Source organism: Delphinapterus leucas, chromosome 10 (assembly GCF_059928025.1).
Source record: "Delphinapterus leucas isolate spDelLeu-1000000601 "Yukka" chromosome 10, BTC_Dleu_Yukka2, whole genome shotgun sequence".
Taxonomy (NCBI): Eukaryota; Metazoa; Chordata; class Mammalia; order Artiodactyla; family Monodontidae; genus Delphinapterus; species Delphinapterus leucas.
Window position 1 is genome coordinate 99,689,396 of NC_143138.1, and position 22,237 is coordinate 99,711,632.

At 42.7% G+C, this 22,237-nt stretch overlaps 1 protein-coding gene across 1 annotated transcript in view; it reads left to right on the forward strand.

The window, feature by feature from the left end:
- Positions 1-22,237, forward strand: part of SYN2 (synapsin II) — a 159,592-nt gene that overhangs the window by 85,639 nt on the left and 51,716 nt on the right. The window contains exons 2-4 of the mRNA XM_022562772.3: positions 16,309-16,366; positions 17,641-17,732; positions 19,946-20,102. Of these exons, the coding sequence (XP_022418480.1) occupies positions 16,309-16,366; positions 17,641-17,732; positions 19,946-20,102 (307 nt within the window). The remainder of the gene's footprint in view (positions 1-16,308; positions 16,367-17,640; positions 17,733-19,945; positions 20,103-22,237) is intronic.

Sequence of the window (22,237 nt, forward strand, 5' to 3'; positions counted from 1 at the left end):
CAAGCAACAAATCCCCATTGAATTGTAAAGAGATGTTTTATCATGTAAGGTGTGATAAAAGAAATAAAGAAATTTAAGAAGTCTGTATGTCTTAACTAAAAAGAAACTGAAAACTTTAATTTCAAAAGTTGAAGAGTTATTTAGGAGCCTGATGAAGAAAAGATTTTTCTTCTGAAAGCCACTATGGGAAAAAAGAAGAGGATTAATATTTATAGTGGTTGATTATTAGTGAGAAAGCCACCAAAGTGTATCTAAAGGTATTGGTTGTCTTTACTGTCCTGTGTGAGTATTAAAATATGAATCCCCTTTTAAAATTTTTTGAATAATTTCAGAAGTAGTGTGAAGTGATGAATAAGATCTGCTCTGGAGTCAGTTTGCATGGTCTCAAATCCTGAATCCACCACTGGGTAGTTGTATGGCCTTGAACAAGTTAATTAGTCTCTCTGTGCCTTAGTTATCTTATCTGTAAGATTAGGAGATAATGCTGTCTTGTATGACTGATGTGAGGATTAATTGAATAAGGTGTTTAAAGTCAGCACAGTAACTAGTGCTTACTAAGTACTTAACAAATATTAGCTATTATCAATTTTACTGTAGTTGATATAATTTTGATACCTAAACTCTGGGATAAATAATCTCCTGTACTTCTGTTAACACTATTTTTATTCTTTGTGGCAGAGCTGGTTGAGGTCTATAGTCTTTCCTTCTCCTACCCTCCACCCAGTGCTTTGCATACTGCTGGAAAAAGAGTAGGTACCTACTCTAATGAATCTTTGTTGAATGAATAAATGATGAGAATATTTTTAAAGGTTGATAGAATATATTTCATTATAAAAACACTGGATAGTAAACTCTATTTCAAAGGAATGTGTGGAGACACTAAGGATAAAATTAACCAGGTTTTCAGGCAAATCAGTTTGGGTTGTTTTCAAAATTATTCTTCGGGCTTGTTGAATGTGAGGACCATGTATCCTCAATGGCTCATTAGAGGTGGTCGAGAAGATAGACAAATTCACGGAGGAGAATAGAGCCAGAGCAGTACCATATATCTTTGTGCTTCGATTCTAAGGCATGAGCTTCAATCCAGATCCACTGTGAGCTCAACTTGGTGTAACGAAAAGAGCACTGTTGAGAAGAAATGAGGGTTACCACCTCATGACCTTGGGCCATTTTTCCCCTTAAGCCTCCGTTTTTTCACCTATAAAAATGAGAGTATAGCATCTAAGATCCATTTTTCCATTCAGAACACATTTGGTACCATGTTGCTAAACTTGGGTGCATCTGGGAGCCTGTGGCATGTGTTCGTCTCCCAACCTGCCAAAATTCAGTTGTTAGTGCCTATTCTGGTGAATAATATCTCCCCCTGAATTGGTGCCAGTTGGAAAATGGTAGAATGGAATGTGCCACCTGGGTTTGGATTTGGAAATCCAGAGTGTTGTTGCCTTGAGGTACAAGGATGTTTCTGCCCAGCCATGGTGGTGAGTAGGCTGACAATACGAGTCATGGCAGTTTGCACTTGGACTGGGGAAAGACGGTCAAGTCTCCTTTGCTAATGAGAGCAGAATGAGGGGAGAGCTCCTTTCTTATTTCCTTCCAGCAATTTGCTGTATGAGCCGTGCCCTGGTGATGCAGTATCACAAACAGAATCAATGTATCAGCAAAGTGATAAAAATAAAAAATTTCTTATGCTTCTGTAATGCTTAGCTGTTTATCTTCTTTATCATACTTGATCTCACAAGCACTCCAAATGGAAATCAAATCCTCAGTTTCCACATCCTATAATATCATTTCGGGATCTCTGTCTTTGAATTCCACTGTTCTTCGATTTTTGGAAGACTTGCAGTTCTTACTCTAAGGAGGCAGCGTGGTAGAATGCACCTGCCTCTGACTAGGTGTTTGACCTTGAACTATCAAGTGTCTCCTCTCTCTGGGCCTCTGTTTCCTTATAAATAAAAGACCTCTAAGCAAAATCTTCCCTCTCAGAAGGCTGAGAGAATATTATGTTATTAACGTCTCATATGAGAGTAAAATCTATAAACACTTCAATAACTGGTATGTTAATTTGTACCTAAAATAGAACATTAAGGCGGAGGATAGTCTCATTGCACATGGAAGTAAATGACCATACTTCTGTCTACATTTATAAATGCCTGATGAGCATTCAGTGAATCCATTTTGTTGAAGTGCTCTCCATTTCAAAGGACTCACACAGGCACATTGTTTAACCCAGTGATTTTTACATAAAAAGGGGGAAGAAAAGAATCTAAATGTGTGAATGGGTGCTGTGCTAGATACACATTTATATACCAGATACACATTTATATACTCATTAATTCTTTCAACAAATATTATTGGGCACCTAATATGTACCAGGCATTATAATAGAGCTGGACACGGGATTGACACAGCAGTTATCACAACAGCAAGGTCTCTCCTCTCAGAGAACTTACATTTTGGTTGGGGAAATGAATAATAAATAGTCAAGGTAATTTTGAAATAAAGATAATATCTATGAAGATTATATAAAGAGAATGATTGGGAGGGGTGGGGACTACCTAGCTCAGGTAGTCAGAAAAAAACATCACTGAGGAAGTAATGTTTGAGCTGAGACTCAATTAGTGAGAAGCAGCGGGACATGCAAAGATCCCGGGGAAGGAAGTATCTGGCAGCAAGTGCAAAAGCCCAGCAGAGGTGGTGAGTTTAGCATGTTTGAGGAGTATGGTAAAGGCAGCGTCATTTGAATCTAACAAACTTTAGAAATGGGTATTATTCTTATCTTACAGGTGAAAATACAGAGAGGTAAAGAGCCCAAGTTTAGGTAGTAAGTTGGTCACCTGAGATTTAAACCCAGGTTAGTCTGACCCTAAAATCCATGCTCTTTCCACTGTGCCATGCCACTCAGCAATTGATTAAAATGCAAAGTTTCTGAGTTGGCTTGAATAACTGACTCGTTTCTATGTGACATGGTGGGGAAGGTTCTCTTTCTTCCTTTTGATTCAGGGAGAGTATATCCCACCTGAAAGGAGGTAAATGGCTATTTGTTTTTGGCATTTGAAGAACATGTACTATTGTGTATTCTTGTGATACTCTTTTATGTATTGTGGTTCCTCATTCCCTCAAGTCCCAGGTTGAGTGGGTGTTCTCTGCCAGGAATCAAGCAATAGGTCTTTATTAATGGTGCTGTTATGGGGTGAATGTTTGTGTGTCTCCACCCCCCCGCCTCCCCTACCAATTCATATGTTGAAACTCTAACTCCCAGTGTGATGGTATTTGGAGGTGGGGCCTTTGGGAGGTAATCAGGTTTAGCTGAGGTCATGAGGGTAGTGTCGCAGTGATGGAATTAGTGTCCTTATAAGAGGAGGAGAGACCAGAGCTCTTTCTCCCTCTCGACCATGTGAGAACACAGCAAGAAGGTGGCAGTCCGCAAGCCAGGAAGAGTCTTACCAGGCCAGCACCTTGATCTGGACTGGTCAGCCTCTAGAACTGTGAGGAATAAATGTCTGCTGTTTAAGCATCCAGTCTGTGGTATTTTGTTGTAGCAGTCGAGGAGCTCTATATCTATATCCATCCATCTATTATCTATATATAGATAACACATAGATAATATAGATAACATAGATAATAGATTATATATATTTTTATATATCTATTTATATAGATATATAGAGGGAGAGCAAGAGAGAGAGATAAGATTATAGTTATATATAGAAAGAGAGAGAGAGAGATTTATCATGAGGAATTGGCTCACGCATTTATAGAGGCTGAGAAGTCCTAAGGTTGGCAAACTGGAGACCCAAGAGAACCGAAGGTAGAGTTCCAGGCCAATTCGGAAGGCCTGAGGACCAGGAATTCTATATCTTTCAGTCTGAGACTAAAGGCAGAAGACTGATGTCTTAGTTCAAAGACAGTCAGACAGAGTAAATTCTCCCTTACTCCACCTTTTTGTTGTAGTCAGGCCTTCGGTGGATTGGATGAGGCCCGCTCACATTGGGGAGGGCAGTCTGCTTTACTCAGTCTTGATTCAAATGTTAATCTCATCCAGAAACACCTTCACAGACACACCCAGGATAATGTTTAGGCAAATATCTGGACACCTGTGGCCCTTTCAGGTTGACACATAAAATGAACTAACCCAGGTGTGCTCTGTATAAGGCAGTGGTGAGCGTGACGGTGAGTAGTGGGGGACTCGGAAGGAAGTATAAGACAGTGTGTACCCTCAGAGGGTGATACGGTAGGGAGGAAGAGGCTTGAAAATCAGCAGACGATACTAAGCTGAGTCTGTTTAAAATGACAAGTGAATAGGTTTCAGACTAAGCTTTCAGAGGAAGGAGAAACCACCACAGAGGGGAGAACAGGGAAGATTTCAAAAGGGAGGCAGAACTTGTTTGGGACCTTTAAAAATGAGGAGAGAGGTGATTTCTTTTTTAAATGTTACTTTAATAAGCTTGAGGATACATGCTAAAATAATTCATAAAATTTGTACCAGAAAAGAAAATGGAAGACTCTCCATCCAATTTTCTTGAGGCTAAAATAACCTTGACAATAATTTGGATAAGAGCAATAAGAAAACAATATCTGTCCCAGTGCACTTAAAAATCTAGATGCATTCATTCTTTGTCACATATTAACTAATAGAATCCAATTAAGTATTAAAAAGCACATTATATGATAAAGTAAGATTAATTCCTGGACCCGAAGTAGAAAATCTATGATCGCTTCACAGATGAACTCTCTCAAACATTTATAGTAGAGATAATACAAGTTCCACAATATTTCTTACTTCCCATCTCCTTCCGTGAAGCCAAAATTATTACTTTTGACACCAAACCAAAGACCCCATAAGAATAGAAAACCACAAACCAAAATCCCCAATAAACATAGTTGCAACAGTTCTTAACAGCATTTTAGCAAATTGGATCCCATGATATATAAAAAGGATCATGCATCATGGCCCAGTGGAGTTCATCCCAGGAACTCAAGTTTCATGTAACATTTGAATATCAATCAGTGTGATTTACCACACAAGCAAATTTAGTAAGAAAAACAATGCCTTTGAGATTACCTTTTTCTCCTCCTCCTTCTTCTTTTCCTTCTTCTTCTCCTTCTCCTCCTTCTGTGAGAACTCAGCAAATTTCAAGTTTACCATACAGTATTGTTAGCTATCATGCCGTATACATCAGATCTCCAAAACTCATTCATCTTGCATAACTGAAACTTTGGATTCTTTGATCAACATCTCTTCATTTCCCCCTCCTCCAGCCCCTGACAACTACCATTCTATTCTCTGCTTCTGAGTTTGACTATTTTAGATTCCACATATGAGGTCATGCAGCATTTACCATTCTGTGTCTGACTTATTTCACTTAGCGTAATGTCCTCCAGGTTGATCCGTGTTGCTACAAATGGCAGTATTTCCCTTTTTTTTATGGCTGAACAATATTCCATCGTATGTATATATCACATTTTCTTTATCCATTTGTTTGTCAATGGACATTTAGGTTGTTTCCATAGAAAAGGGTGATTTCTAAATGGGCCAATACACAGAAGCAGTAGTTTGACAAGAGATAGTTGGGAAAGAGTGTCTGAATGGCAGTTTGACCTAGTAGTACCATTCAGTGTCTGAATGGTAGCAGGACAGGGCGCCTGCATATGCTTATTCAGGTTGTTCACCACACAAGGGCATTTGACTGAGGAGACAAGTCGGGGTGAAATGCAGACCCACACTCTGCTTGCCAAGCCAAGAACCCTGGTGTAGGAGTGTCCACCTGCAGGAAAGAATGCCTTTTTCTAATTCACACAGACTCTGCAGCAGTCTTGCAGGAGGGAAACAGTGGGAGATTAGAATAGAAGGATGGGGTCAGATCATAGAGGACATTTCTCTGTATCTAGAGATGGATGGCTTTGATGGTAGTGGTGATTGTGGGTATGATTTGTGACCTGACACTGGAATTGAACCTGGACATTTGTCAGTGCTAGGATCCCTGTTTTTCTGGTATAAAAGAAACCCATATCTTTCAAAAATTATACTTGCTTGATATTTCTCCAAAGCAAACTTTAATACTGACCTACTTGAATATCAAATCAGCCTGATTTAATTTTATAAGACAGTCATGGAAAGTGAATCTGTCCCATGACTCCAAAGCATTCTGTTCTGTAGCTCCACTGTAATTACAGACAAATGCAGCTAATCTTCCCATCATGTGTTCTCCTGAGTTACAGGATTCTTTTTTATTTCTTCTGTGTTTGATAATCTTGTTATCTTGTGATACTGCCTCATTTAATTATTCCCCAAAATAGAGATCTTCAGAAAATCTGCTCAGAAAAAGTGATTTGCTGTTACCAACTGAAGTCACAGCTGGTGTGTTTACTCAGAAATTAGTCATTTTCAGAACTTTGAGATTGCTGTTTTTCTTAAGGGGTCTCATCTGCCATCTAAGTCTGTTGAAGCCCTCCTGCAGGTCACTTGAGGGAATTTTACGAACTCCAGGGAAGGACTAAGTAGGTGTCCTCAGAGATCTACAAGCCCACAGGACTCTACCAGATTGAGCATGGTTACTCTCTCTGATATTAACCTCCAAATGTCTAGCTGTATTCATTTTAATAACTCCATAAACATTTTCTGAGCATCTGCTGTGTGTTGAAGAGTAAGACAGGCATTGAGGCTACAAAAATGAGTAGAGCCCAGTTCCCATCTAAAATATACGATTTCTAAACTTGATCATCAGAAGTGCTGAAATTTAATTTTACTAGCTCTGCCACCTACTCACTGCTACTTTTAAGCAAGTCACTTATTTTATCCGAGCTTCCTTTTCCTATAAAACCAGTAGCATTGAAATGACGTTCCTGTAAGGCATGAAATATTGTGAGATTAATTTGGATATCTGGGATGAATAATGTGTGTAGTATGTAGTCTCTCAAGTTCTCTTTCCCTCCTTTACACCTTTCTGTGCCCTTTGGATCTTTACCTTTACAGACTGAAGAAGACTCATTATATCAGCCTCTCCTAAAATCAGAGCCTTTTTATATTGTTCTGTTTTTCTCTGGGCCATTTCTACTTTGATCATGTCATTTGTGTTTAGACAAGTGGACGTGATATGCTGTATCACAAATATGAAAGTACTATGACTTGTACAAGATGAGTTCAGAGTGTAAGAAACCCTTTATGTTGAGTTTCCAATAAACTTTCTGATGATAATCAATATTATTTTTCACCTTTCACTCTCAGTCTTTTTGTGTTTTTCTGTTACATCTCACAGGACTAATGTCTTAAGGAAATAATTTTCTTTTATTTCAGGTTCTTTTTTGGATTGTAGTGGAACACTCATGATCCCCTGATAAAATCATTTTCCATTGAATAGAATATGTTTTCTTACACTTAGTCACATTAAAACTCCTCTGCCACTTTTCTGCCCACGTCCACATCTTCTTGGCATTTTAATCCCTGGAAGTGCTGAATGCCATCTGCAAATTTGGCAATTTCCCCATGCACTCTTTTCCAGATCATTTATATGAATGTTAACTAAGACGCCATGCAGCTTGCTTTCTATCTAAGAAGTAGCAGAGAGTTTGATTTAACTACTTAATCACTGAATTAATAATATCAAGGAGCAGCCACAGAACGTTGCCTTTATCCAGAAAACTGTTCACTTCTTCCTATTCTTTGTATCTTATTCCTAAACCAGTTATCTATAACAGGCATTTCTCCATGTACTGAAAGCAAGTTTTATGGGTTATGAATTAGATTGCAAATCCAAATTTGAGTTAAGAACCCCTTTACCAATGTAAGGCCCGCCTATTTTATGTCTCATTTATGGCTTTGTTCCAGAACATCTATATGAGGTGTCTGTCCTATACCACTTTCTATCACTGTCGTTTCCCAGCTAGCTTCTAAATTCCTAGCCCTGATCAGTCAAATGATCAATTGAGCTGCCTGATGAGTGTTGTACAGTAGCTATTGGTTTGCCATGTATCAGGAAAACAGCAAGCCCTGAAGTCTAATTACTGCACCAGCTTCCCAAATGATCTCAAGCCCTGGTTGGCTCCCTGCCATCTCTTCTGTGTCCCAGACAGTGTGGCCTATCAGAGCTTAGGCACATCTGATCATGTCACCTCTCTGCTTAAAATCTTTGACAGTGTTTTGGGAGACAGTTGGGAAAACTTGAATATAGACTCAGTAAAGATGTTTTAAATTATTATTAATTATTAAATAATAATAGTTATTAAAAAGTCATTTCCCTGGGATAAAGAGAAAGTAAGTTAGAGGTTATCAGGGACTGGGGGGTGAATTTGGGGGGGATGGGCAGTTACTGCCTAATGGCCACAGAGTTTCTGTTCTGGATGATGAAAAAGTTTTGGAAGTAGCGATGTTGGTTGCACAACATTGTGAATGCACTAAATGCCACTGAATTGTACACTTGAAAATGGTTAAAATGGCAACTTTTGTTATATATATTTTGCCACAGTAAACAAAAATTTTAAGGCATTACCAGTTAGAGATATTACTTAAAATTCTACACGAGAAATAACATGATATCTGGGATTTGCTTTAAAGCAATCAAACAACAGTCCTAACAACAACAGTGAGGGTGATTAATGAAAAAGACTGGCAAAATGTTGATTACTGAGGATGGAGTTTTTCATAATAAAAAGTTAAAAAAAATTCTTTTGGAAGCTGGCTATTACATCCCAACTACTCAGCCTGACATTTGAAGTTCTTTGACAGGCCATCCCTTCCCTTTCTCAGGAGCCTCAGCCTGCGTGCCCTTCCCCCGGTCAGCTGGGCCGCTGCAGCGCTCTGTGCTCAGGCAGCCTCTGTGCCTTTCAATTCTGCTCTCTGCTTCTTGTGTGGCAAATTCCTCCTCATTCTTTAAGACTCAGCTGCGTCCTTGGAGCCTTCCCAGGCTCCTCCAGGCAGAGAACTCCCTCCTTTGGGTCCCCACAGTGCCTTGTCCACACCCCTGGTACAGTCTATACCCTGTATTATGATCTTTTATTTATGCTTCTGCCCACCACTAACCTGCGAGCTTCATGAAGGTAGGGGAAACTTACTTTTCACTGTACATCTTTCTGAGCTAGATGAAACTTTTGTTGCTGTTGTTTTAGTCGTGTGCATTAAATTCTTTTTTTTAAGGAAAAGATTGAAAGGTGGGGATGTGAATATTAGCTATAAATCTTAAGAGTTGAAAGGGTCCTTAGCAATTACCGACATGCATATTGGTCTCCCTTTCTAGACTGTGCTTTCTCTACTTGGCACCTACTAATGCATTTTTACATTTCCAGCACCTACCACTGGGTGTTCAGTAAATTGTTGCTGAATTTATTGATAAATCACATCCTTTCTTTCTACAGATGGCAAAAAGCCAACTATCTAGCTTGGAGTATGTGGACACACACTTTTTAGGAGAAATAGTGAATTTTCAGGCATGGTTTGTCAGAGCAGCAAATAAGCACCTGGAGGGCTATCACTGAGCCAGTGGAGTCAGCTCAGTGGGTGAGTGAGCTAGGACTACGGCGTGTCTGCAGTACACATCCTGCCAGGGGGTGGCGGCAGGCGCCCACAAACTCTCTCCAAGACCGGCAGGCCTGATTTACCCTTTGAGTGTAGGGTGGGGAATAGATTCCTCTACTATTTCTAGTTTATTTTCTAATTTCTTGATGCCTTGAGATGCTTGACCAAAAGAATAGGGCCTGAGTTATAGACAATAAGACCCAGAAACTAAGCGCCTTGCCTGGACATTTATGTCTAACCAGTGCTAGGCATTTACTAGGTGCATTGTTAGTGCTTTCATCTTCTAGCTTGAGGATTTGATCCCTGTGCGAGCCTCAGGCACCCAGGGAGGATTTACACTCTAGGCTGTTTTTAGGTCCTTTAGTTCCGGTGTGGTTGGAGATTGAGAACAGATTTTCACGTGGGGAAGAAGAGAGAAGAAAGAACATGACACCCTGGGACGTGCGCGTGCAAGAAGAAAGGAGAAGACGGCTGGGGCTGCAGAGACACACAGTCCACTCAGTCCTGAGGGTGGCCTCTTCTGGTTTTCTGCATCTGTCCAGCCAGCACCATCACTCCTAACATCTCCAGTCAATAAGCAAGCCCTGATTGTGAATAAGTACACAGTTTAGGGAAGTCGTTGGAAATTTATAGATATGTTGATTATATTTGTACAAACCTTAGCTCAGAGCATGTAATATGACAACAGGACATAATCAATATTTAAAATACAAAATGATGGAGAGTCCAGGGCTCACTTGGGTAGTCCTTGCTCCGAAGTATTGTTGTGTAATCCAGTGATCTGAGGCTGGTGTGGGGGAGGAGTAGCACAGATTATTAGACAACTGAGTTTGAAAGGTGGTATCAGATGATGATGCTATAAGCCAGATGTGGGGAGTAGACAATAAATGCAATGCAAGTTCAGAAGAGGAAGAAGGCATGTTGGCTCTGGTCAGAGTAAAACAGCAATAATACCTGGTACATGAATGTTTGTTGCATTTTGCTAATAGTACTTTATATTTGCATAATATTTCAGAGTTTCCAAAATATTTTCATGTCATTTATTCTTACCTGGCTTCTTTAAGTCTTCACAGCAACCTGTGAGTCAGGTATTATTAAATGAGGTAAGATACATAGAATACTTAAGATAGCGGTTAGTACATAGTGAATGTTTGCTATTATTATTAAAATCATTATTAGCCCTATTTTATACATGATGAAACTGAGGCTCAGAGAGGCTGTTACTTGCCCAAAGTCACACAGCTGAGAAGTGGTAGAACTAGGCCTGAACTCAGCTCCCCTGGCTCCTAATTCTAGACCTTTCTCCATTTCCCCATGCTTAAAGAGGGAGTATTTAAGCTGGGCGTAGCAAGATTGGGCCAAGTTTTGAGGCAGCCTTAGCAGAGAAGTCTCTGATGATGTCTCCTCAGCCTCATGAGCCCTAGTTTGCAAGAGGATGGGAATTCCTGCGGGTATTCTGTGCCTTGAGTAAGAAGAGTTAAACCTAGAAGCCTCTACTCATTTTAGCAGTAAGGGGAGGTGGTTCATTGCCTGGGCAAGCCATTAAACTCACAAAGATCCTCAGCTGGTAGACTTGTTAAGAAAATGTTACAATAGGGGGAAATTGACAACACACGCACCATAGATATTTTTAGTCCGTGCTTCAAGGATGTACATCTTGGCTTCTGTTTAGACTGAGCACCAGGGGGTGAATTTGGATTGATTTGACAAGACTGGCTGTTGGAAAGTCCTTACTGAGCACCTTCTCTGTGCCCAGCTTAAGCAAGGGACTGTGGGGGGGTAACTAAGGGAGGTGAAGTAACTTTCCCAAACTTTCAAACACTGGGGAGAGTGATATAATCTTTTTCTTGGGTAGGGGGCAGTGTGCCGATATCAGTAAAAACTCTGTCTATTCCTTACACCAGCAATTCTGCAATAAATTATCCTTCTGATGTACAATGTGGTGACTGTAGTGGATGATACTGTTTTGTATACTTGAAATTTGCTTATAAGAGAGTAGATCTAAAGTGTTCTCACCACACACACGCACACAACACACACACACACACAAAAGGTAGTAATGTGAGGTGATAGGTGTGGTAATTAATCTGTGCTTATCCCATTTCACAAAGTATACATGTATGAAATCATCATGGTGTACACTTAAAATATAATTTTGTTTGTCAATTATAACATAATAAAGCTGGAAAAAATAATTTATCTTATGAATATATTCTTAAATGTAAGCCATTGTAGTTCTGTTTCTAATAGCAAAAACAATCCAAACACTGGAAATCTAAACGCTCACCAGTAATTTTTTTTTTTAAGATTTATTTATTTATTATTTATTTATTTACGGCTGCATTGGGTCTTAGCTGCGCTACGCGCGATCTTTGTTGAGGCGTGCAGGATCTTTTGTTGCAGCCTGCGGGCTCTTCATTGTGGTGCTCGGGCTTCTCTCTAGTTATGGCGTGCAGGCTCCAGGGGGGCATGGGCTCTGTAGTTTGCGGCACGCAGGCTCTCTAGTTGAGGTGCCCAGGCTCGGTTGCCCCATGGCATGTGGAATCTTAGTTCCCCAGCCAGAGGTCGAACCCGTGTCCCCTGCATTGGAAGGTGGATTCTTTACCACTGGACCACCGGGGAAGTCCCTATACTTGGGAGGTTTTTTTGTTTGTTTTTTTTTTAACATCTTTATTGGAGTATAACTGCTTTACAATGGTGTGTTAGTTTATGTTTTATAACAAAGTGAATCAGTTACACATATACGTATATCCCCATATCTCTTCCCTCTTGCGTCTCCCTCCCTCTCACCCTCCCTATCCCACCCCTCTAGATGGTCACAAAGCACCGAGCTGATCTCCCTGTGCTATGCAGCTGCTTCCCACGAGCTATCTATTTTACGTTTGGTAGTGTATATATGTCCATTGCCACTCTCTCACTTTGTCCCATCTTACCCTTCCCCCTCCCCGTATCCTCAAGTCCATTCTCTAGTAGGTCTGTGTCTTTATTCCTGTCTTGCCCCTAGGTTCTTCATGACCTTTTTTTGTTTGTTTTTTAGATTCCATATATATGTGTTAGCATATGGTATTTGTTTTTCTCTTTCTGACTTACTTCACTCTGTATGACAGACTCTGGGTCCATCCACCTCACTACAAATAACTCAATTTCGTTTCTTTTTATGGCTGAGTAATATTCCATTGTATATATGTGCCACATCTTCTTTATCCATTCATCTGTTGATGGACACTTAGGTTGCTTCCATGTCCTGGCTATTGTAAATAGAGCTGCCGTGAACATTGTGATACATGACTTTTTTTGAATTATGGTTTTCTCAGGGTATATGCCCAGTAGTGGGATTGCTGGGTCGTATGGTAGTTCTATTTTTAGTTTTTTAAGGAACCTCCATATCACCAGTAAATATTGGTTAAATTACTGTATGACCTTCAAATGGAATTTCATGCAGCTAGCTATTACAAAGAAAGAGGTCTAGGGCTTCCCTGGTGGTGCAGTGGTTGAGAGTCTGCCTGCCGATGCAGGGTACACGGGTTCGTGCCCCGGTCCCGGAAGATCCCACGTGCCGTGGAGCAGCTGGGCCCATGAGCCATGGCCACTGGGCCTGCGCGTCTGGAGCCTGTGCTCCGCAACGGGAGAGGCCACAATAGTGAGAGGCCCACGTACCACAAAAAAAAAAAAAAAAAAAAAGGAAGGGGTCTATCAGTATGTGTTGAAAGCACATCACTAAGATGTATTTTTTTAATTGAAGTAGAGCTGACTTACAATATTAGTTTCATGCATACAACATAGTAATTCAATATTTTCATAGGTTATATTCTATACAAAGTTATTATAAAGTAGTAAATGGAAAGATATCCCATGTTCATGGATTGGGAAGAATTAATATTTTAAAATGTCTACACTACCCAAAGGACTGGTATATTTTTAAGTGCAATAAAAAATTAAGGTTCAAAAAAGAAGAGTTTATATAGCATGATGCCATATGTTTGAAACATATATGTATGCAGATATATGCACACAATTTCACACACTGGAAGGATATGCTTGCAACTGATAATGGGGAGTATGTGTGATGAAAGAGAAATGGGAAAGGAAAAATGTATTTTTCATCTTATCCATCTTATTCTTTTGAAGATAGATAGATTTATTGGTTTAACCATGTGACATACTTTTTTTTTTTAAGCCACTTGCTTGCGGTCACACAACCAAAAAAGTGTACAGCTAGGATTCCCATGCAGACTGTGATTCCAGAGCCCTGTGATCCAGAACCCCTCTGAATTCTAGCACACTGCTTCCTAACAGTGCTCTCTTAGGATCAGGAAGTCATTCTGTCACTTGCTTGTAAGTTACAAAATTTTTCATGAAAATACCTGGGAGAATGTGCTCATTCTCCAGAAGAAGACTCTGTGCTCCATCGCCTGCCATCTTGGCTCCTTTTCTATAAGACTGTAGCTCAGCCAAGAGAGGTCCATCACCCAGAGCCAGATAACACAAACTAAGATTTCCAAGAGGACAGATTCCCTTAAGGAAAAGGCATTAAGATAATTGGAGAGTTGGGGGTGGGCACAAGGCCTGAAAACAGTATCATTAGCCAACTTGGTCAATGGGCAGGTGCAGAAAGTGGCAGATAAATGCAGACGGAATGTATATTTATACTTCAATATCAGTGTTCACAACCCACAAAATAAATGAGTGAATTAAAAACCTTGGCAGCACCTAAGTACCTAGACATAAACTCTTAGTTCTAAGCTTAACTCCTATGAACTTCTCTGTGATTTGAACATATTATTTAGCTGCTCTGGGTTTCTTTCCCCATTGGTTAAATGGACAGCACTGTCTGTCCTGGCTGCTTCACAGAGTGGTAAGGAACAAATAAGGCAAGAATGTGCTTTGAAAATGCAAGGCATCATACAGAATGAGAGGTTATTGTTAACGCCTCTGAGACTTACCTCACAGGAGAGCTATTTTGAGACAGGAAGATGGGAGGAAGCATCAGAAAAGCATTGCTGGTAACAGGGTAGGCACACCTCACCAACACAGGGAAGGAACCTCTTAGATCATTTACTCCAGTTCCTTCTGTTTATAGTCGTGGACGAAGACCTACGGAGTCCTCAGGATCTGCAGAGCAGTGATAGTGCCATGCATAGACTGTTATTTAAACCCATAAATAAGATGGAACCGTAAAAGGAATGGGATGTGCTACAGGCCCCTTGCCCAAGGGGCTTGCTGAGCTGTGAACGTTGAACAGGGTTCTGGAAGCAAGCTGATGAAGCTTAGTAAGGAATTGGGGCAGAGGTAGGGGGATGGACTTCAGTGATCCAGCTCCAGGATGGCTGAATGCCTCTGAGGAGCAATTTGAGGGTAGCCAGGGACTTGGATAGGACAAATGACAACTTCCTAGAACAGACTGTTCCAGAACCAGATCGGAAAGGAAATAGCCTGGCCTCGTCCTGGGTAGTTCACAGGAACCGGTGTAGGAAGTATTTGTAGTGGAACTAGTGCTCACAACATCAAGTCCCTTTTGCACAGAAGAGAGAAAATGGGAAAAGACACATGCAATGCAGCATACATGACAAGTCAGTTTTTGTAATGGTGGGAATGAGGATGGCAAGAATGAATAAGCAGAGGGAGACAGTGCTGTGCAGCACCAACGACTCTGGACTCAGACTTGGGTGTGAATATTGGTTCTGTCACTAACTTGCCATATGACCTTGAATGTGCCATTTTTATCCCCTGAGTCTTGGTTTCCTCATCTCGAAAATGAATGCCTTTCTCCCTATCTCATAAGTTGTTATGAGGACTAAATGAAATGTTCTTGAAAGAAATTAGCACATAATTCCTAGAACCATGATGCCCAATAAATGTTAGTTTATCCCTTTGTTTTGGAGAGGGACTTTTAGAAAACCTCCGGTGAAACATACTAATTTGAAATTTGAAGCGCTGGGAAAGCAAGCCCAACCTAGGTAGCATGTGGAAGGGCCCTTTTTACAGGTGGAGAACCAGCCTATAAAGGCAGATAAGAAACTCTTATGAGAGGAAGGGGAGGTGAAGAGCAAAGTAGCAATGGCTATAAATATAAGCATAAACAGTCCTCTTACCAGCAGCTGTAATGTGAGGTTCCTCCAGCTCCGTGACAAAACGGGAAGATAATAAGTACAGTGTATCTAGGCTTGACTCATTCTCTTGACTGCCCAGAAACACAGGATAGGTTTTGTGTTCAATTATAGTAGCTTTCCTCAGCCTCTCCCCCTGCCCTCTGCTTTTTTTCTGGTATAATTAACTCTCCTTCATTCATTGATTGTCCTTTAATCCTTGTTTTGTTGGATATATTTGCTTTTTAAATTATTGTCTCAAATTCTTTTTGGAAGTATGGGTATGAAGAGGTAAAATAATAACAGTTTCCTTAGAAACTAAAATTCCAAGGGTGGAAACCAACTAGAAAATCAGAGTGAAAGGCAGGATGGGGGAATATAAGGAAACGATAGGGATGTATAAAATTGACCTAGTCTTTACCAGGAGCAACATTAGGGAAATTGTTACTTCTAGCCTCCTTTTGGAAAGACCAAGGATGTTATCATAAAATGACAATGCCTGAGAGTGAAAGGCCTCTTGGTTTATTTTATAGAGGGGAGGCCGTGGTTTGACTGAGGCTGTCTCATGGTGATCCAATAGCAGACTGACCCAGGTCTCTTGACTCTCATTCTGGGATTCTGTCTGCCATGGTCCTCGTCTTTGTGAGAGTGAATTTCTGACCACAAACACCTGTACAGAACTAATTTGTGTGGGTTTTTTTCCCTTTTTTCCAGGGCCAAGTGCTTTCGGGGCAAAAAAGTCCTTGGAGATTATGATATCAAAGTGGAACAGGTAACCAGCCTGGAGCCCAGGGTTGCATCTGCATCATTGTTGGCCCCTCTTGACATTCCAGAATGAACCATTTAGTTCTGCCAAGTGGAGATCAGTGTCCGTCACTAGCTTCTAGGCTCTCCATCTCCTCCCCCAACCCTTTCCAGGACTTTTCTCTCTATGAGACATGGTTCTGAAGGCTGCATCTTTCAACTTTGCTGACTTCTCTTCATGGCTCTGGTGTCCATAGAGAGGCAAGCAGCGTGGCTCTTGGGGCCCTCTGGGTGCAGGGTTCTCAGGCTGAGGAACACTTTAGAGGAATGTCTACCTAGGACATGGCCACACCTACATATTGCTGGTGGCATGGTCTTGCTGGGTAGGCACACATCTGCCATTCAGTTGTGTGGCCTCCAGTGGCGCCTCCTCTGCACGCCTGAGGCTACACTTCAAAGAGAACTTAGAAAAGCACACCTCCTGGTCTTAATGCAGAGAAGTCCTGAAAGGTCATTTTTTATCTTCCTGTACTGTTTGCTTCATGATAAATAGAGATTAGGTCCATTCGAGTGCATAGGGGGATGTCCAGTTTAAACAATGCATGTATTTTATATGTAATGATAGAAGTTACTCATCATTCCTTACATGGTGTGCTGTGATTGATACAGAGTACTTTTCCTATCCATTGTTGCATTCAGTTCTTAAAATAACTTATTAGATAGGCAAGGTTGATAAAAAAAATTATTCCCATTTTATAGATGGGAGAAACTGTCCACCCGGAGAGAACAAGTAACTCGCCTGAACATCTTATGCAGCTAGTTGGGCCGGAGCAGAACTAAAAACCCAATTGCCTAAACTAAAACTTAGTGTATTTATGTTGAAATTGATAAAGGGCATGTTTGCCCCAGTTTGCATTCCCGCTCTGTAGAGAGGCAGCACAAAGGATGCTGGGTGGGGAGTCAGAAGGCCTGAGTTTTGCTCCTGTCTCTGCCAACAATAAGTTTTGTTTGTCCAGAAAAGTCACTTAGCTGCTCCTTTGGTAAATAAGGATAATTATCTCTGCCCCTCCTGCCTCATAGAGTAGCTGTGAGAGTTAGATGAGATCAGTTTGGGAAAATGCTTTGCAAACGGTAAATAAATGTTTGGTGGAAGGGATGCTGTTGCTGCTATGCGGAGGGCCCTGCAGAATCAGGACTGTGGGCTTACTCCCCTACTGTTATTTTTATTTATTCATTTTTTATCATAGTAAAAAACACATACCATGAAATCTACGCTCTTAATCTCCTCCTGTTATTTTCCAGGCAGAATTTTCAGAGCTCAACCTGGTGGCCCATGCAGATGGGACCTATGCTGTGGATATGCAGGTGCTCCGGAATGGCACAAAGGTTGTCCGGTAAGGTCCTTTCTGTCCTCTGGGTCGCTGTCACTGTCACCACAGTCACCGTCTCTGGCTTGCAGTGGGACAGCATTGCTATGTATAGCGTACAGAAGTTGATGATGTGTGCTGTGCGGCGGTGGCAGAGGAAGGCAGAGGAAGCCAGCTCCCGCCTTTAGGGAGGCCATAGTCCACTGGTAGAGAACGCTCCATGGGCTCAGAGCTCTCTGAGCGGTAACTGGATTCCTGTGCGAGGTGTTCCAAGACTCCCGCCCTACCTCAGCCAGTGCAGCTCTGGGCTTTTATCTCTGAATATATTTCCCCTGGAAAACAGGGTTCCATTGCTTTTTAAAAAAAGTTTGGAAACCTCTGCTGTGGTTCAGCCTCCTTTTTTACATTGATTTGCTTAGATTCCCTCAGTAAGTTGGTAGCAGAGCCCTGTGTTCTATGTGAATTCTCTTAACTCCCAGCCCTGTGTTCTTTCTATGTTCCAAATTCCTGGGAACTCATAAGTCTGATAGGAAAGCCTGGGGTGGGAAGGGACATTGTGGGTGGAAGAAAATTTGCAATTACAAAGCACTTACGTGCCAGGAGGGGTGCTGGGTGACTTACAGACATCATCAATTGTAACACAACAGTTCTGTGCGGGAAGCGATGGGGATTCCAGATGAGGGAGAAAGGTTCCCACAGTGTTCTTCTTCCCTGGGGCTCAGCGTGGCTTCAGGTTTTCAGACATCAGGGTATTGCTCCAGGAAGAGTGTTCACTTCACCCTTTTCCCTACCTCAATCTATGCTACCCTGACACTGAGGCTGCCAGTGTCCAACAGGACCTGGGTCCGTGACAGGGAAGGCAGAACTCAGGTGTCTGGAGCCTCAAGTCAGGAAATGTGAGCTCATCCATCCTGGAGACTGAGGAGGACAGAAAAAGAGACGTCTGTCCACATGGGGGTGAGCTCAGGAAGCTCCTTCTAGAGAGAATGGTGGGCTCCTCCAACTGCAAATGGAATGAATCACAGGGATGCATGACACAAGCGGGCGGTGACAGGAAGGCCCATATCAGGGTGCTGGGAGGGATCTGGCAAAAATAAGGCAGGCCCTTCCAGTTGCAGTGTGGGGACTCAGGAGCTGACCGCAAGCCTAGAGCTCAGCGCGTGTGACTGGGATATAAGGTTTGGTCTCAGGCATACAGCCGGGGCCAGTTTCCCAGAACTAGGGCACAAGGAGGTCAGAGCACATGCCACCTGACTTGATGCTAGCTCCCCTGAGTGACTGAGGAGGGGTCCTTCCACCCCCACTTTAAAAGACTGAGCTCTGAGCCCAGGTGGGGCTGGAGCTGTGGGTGGGGATTGGTTGGGTGCCTGGGAAGAGAACCGGGTAGGTCGTTACACATGTGTGAAATGGCCAAGGCCTAGAGCCTTGAGGGCAGATGCTGCCACAGAACTGACTCTCCAGGAAGGTGGGGTTCCTCTGGAATCAGGGCATGAAGATGGGGGCCCTGGTCCTGTGGAGCAGCTGGGGCTGGGAGCTCTGCTGGCTAGAGGTGAAATGCAAGGAGCCTTTCCATGCATGGGAACACTCTGTACTCTCAGTGCTTCCTGTAGCCAGTTGCTCAACCTCAGTTCTGCAAAAAATATTTGCACCCCTCCCTAGCATCCGCTTTGGAAGAATAACATGGGGACGTCTGGTATCTGTTCTCAGCCAGCCTGGACCCTTGCTCACCCGGGGACCTGATGAGGGCACTGCCTATTTTAAGGAGCAGCTTTAAAGAGTCAGAGCAGGACGCTGAGATCAGGGATCTACACGGCAGGGCAGTGAAGCCAGCCAAGTGTGTTGTCTTCAGAGTCTGCTGGGACCCCCTTGGGGTACCAACTCTGGAGCCACAGGAGCTTCAGCTCTTGTCGTGCCCCATAGGGACAGGGAAAATTCTTGTTGACCTAAGGTGTGAGGGTCTAAAGTGTTTCTTCCCTCCTGAGGGCTTTTGCACCTTAGAAAAAGACAGTGCTTAACCCAGAGGAATAAGAGAATTTCAGAAATCTGTACAAATCTCCTTTGAGAAGTGCCAAACATAATACCTCATTTCCTAGTCCATAAAAGAATAGTAATGATAAAATGAAGGGCTTGGCTCGGGTAACCCCTAAGACTCCTTCCCTGTCTTGGTCTTTGGAGATGGGAGACAAGAGGATGTATGACCTGAGGTTCTGGTTGATGGCAGACTTCTACGTTCTTCCCAGGTCCTTCCGACCAGACTTTGTGCTCATCCGGCAGCATGCGTTTGGCATGGCAGAGAATGAGGACTTCCGCCACCTGATCATTGGCATGCAGTATGCAGGCCTCCCCAGCATCAACTCCCTGGAATCCATTTACAACTTCTGTGACAAGCCATGGGTGGTGAGTGAGTTACCCTTCCGCCAGGTAAAAGGGTAGGACCCTGGTCCCTAGGAGGACCACTGGTGATCCAGGTGCAGTAGGTGCCAGCTGAGAAGATGTGGGAGGAGCTTCAGCTGGGACACAGGGTAGGGCAGGCTCTCACAGTAGGACTGTGTCATCACGGGCTGGGCCGCCTTTGCTGCAGAGTGGACCTTTGGCCTCACAGCGAAGTCACACCAAAGATTCTGTGAAGACGCCCTTACAGGTCTGTAGGCTCTGCCCTTAGCCATAGGATACAACAGTAAAAGTGCCAGTTTCTTGTCTGTGAAAGGTCTAACCATTGGAAAGGCCTGAGGCCAGTGGGGACCAAGGGGATGGTCCATCTCAGAGGGATGTCCGTGTCAGAGTCCTAGCAAGAGTTTCAACAACCTTAAAATGAGATTCATCCACACATATATCAATCAGACACTTATGTGTGCTGAAAGTGCCCTTAGAGATCATCAGCTCTCACCCCTTCACGTAGAGATGTGAAAATTAAAGAAGGAAGGTAAAGAGTATAAAACCACTTACTATGTGATGCCATGATCTGAGATTTTCCTACATTAACTTCATTTCATCCTCACAATAACCTTACAAGGAAGTTATTGTCACTTATTACAGAGAAATGAGACCCAGAAAGGATTAAGTAACTTACCAAAGTTTCAGGGCAAGGATTTCTCTAGATGACAGTCTCTCTCGCATTAATTGGGTTATCACGTGAGGAAGAAGCTGGTCTGGTGTTCTCCTCCTTGGCTAGTCTGGAAGTCTTGGAGGCAGTAGAAACGTTTGAGCAGAGAGAAGAGTGGCGCCAGGAGGGAAAGTGGCCTGTGATGGTCCTGGGCTTCTCTGGCCTCCCCTCTGACAGCTGGGGGATCCAGTTCCTATAACTTTGCTGCTCCAGGCTGGTCGTCTTGGAAGGAAACAGCTGCCCGTAATCACATCCTCCTCTTCTTGTTTTTCAAAAATCATTTCAGGCCTCACATACTGGCTTGCCAAGGGTCATGGCACTGGTGGCTGATTGTGAAGTTCCCAGACCCCAAGCTCCCAGACTCAGGGAGCTGAAGGGGGTGTTTTTTAACTAAATGGATCCATTACCTCTACTTTTACACCTGAAATCAGTTTTCCTGTTCCACTGGAAGCCAGGGAGACCTGACAGTGTGAGAGAAAAGACCAATGAGCAAGGAGTAGAAAGATCTGGGAGCTGCTGTAGTTGCCACTTGTTCAGCCTTTCCCTCTGTCTGGCCTGAGGTTCTGGAGTCCTAAAGTTGTGCAGAAACAGGCTACAGGAATTGTGTGATTTGAATGAGTTGCTAATCACAGAGAGCACATATGAGGCCTTCACCAGGTTTCCCCTTAGTCACATGACCTTTCCTACTGCACTCATGTCCTAGCCCTTTCCACCCTCACCCCTTCAATACCTGTTAGAATTTGGCTCCCTCATAGCCACACAGGGCGATTCTGCTATTATCAGCTTTTTTCTGGGCACCCTCACTAATCAGCCTTCTGACTAAACCTCTCTGTGCTCTGGTTTGTCTGTAAACTAGGAATAATCATAGTACCTTCCACCAGCTTGCCAGCCTGGTGTTACGGTCCCCTAGTATTGGGGGTCTGAAAGAAACTAATTCCCTGCTTTATGTTCCAAAACTGTGCTGGAGGCCAGGGAGGGGCAGATCAGAAAGCCTGTGCCTGGGGCTTTGCCCCTCCTGGGATTTGGGATCTGGTGAGGGTTCACATTCTCACCCGTTCACAATCCAGCACATTGCCGTTGGCATCGCCTGAGAACAGCGGGGCTCCCTGGCAAAACACCAAGTTCTCCCTTCGTTTTCACTAAGGAGCTGCCACACTGATGGCATTTTATATATCGTTCTCTGTCTGTTAATGGGAATGAACAAATCTGGTGACTGTGAGGGGAGGGTCCCTCTGAGATGATGACTTTGGTGCGTATTTTCTAAATTTCTTTATTGTGGCTGCTCTTGGTGTGAGGAGAGGCCTCAGCTGGATTGGGAAAGGCTCTACGTTGTCTCTATCACAGTGTCTCTGAGCATATCCACTATCTCATAAATTGGTCAGGGCAGGCACACTGGGATTTTGAAAGCAGAAGTAGACCTACCAATGAA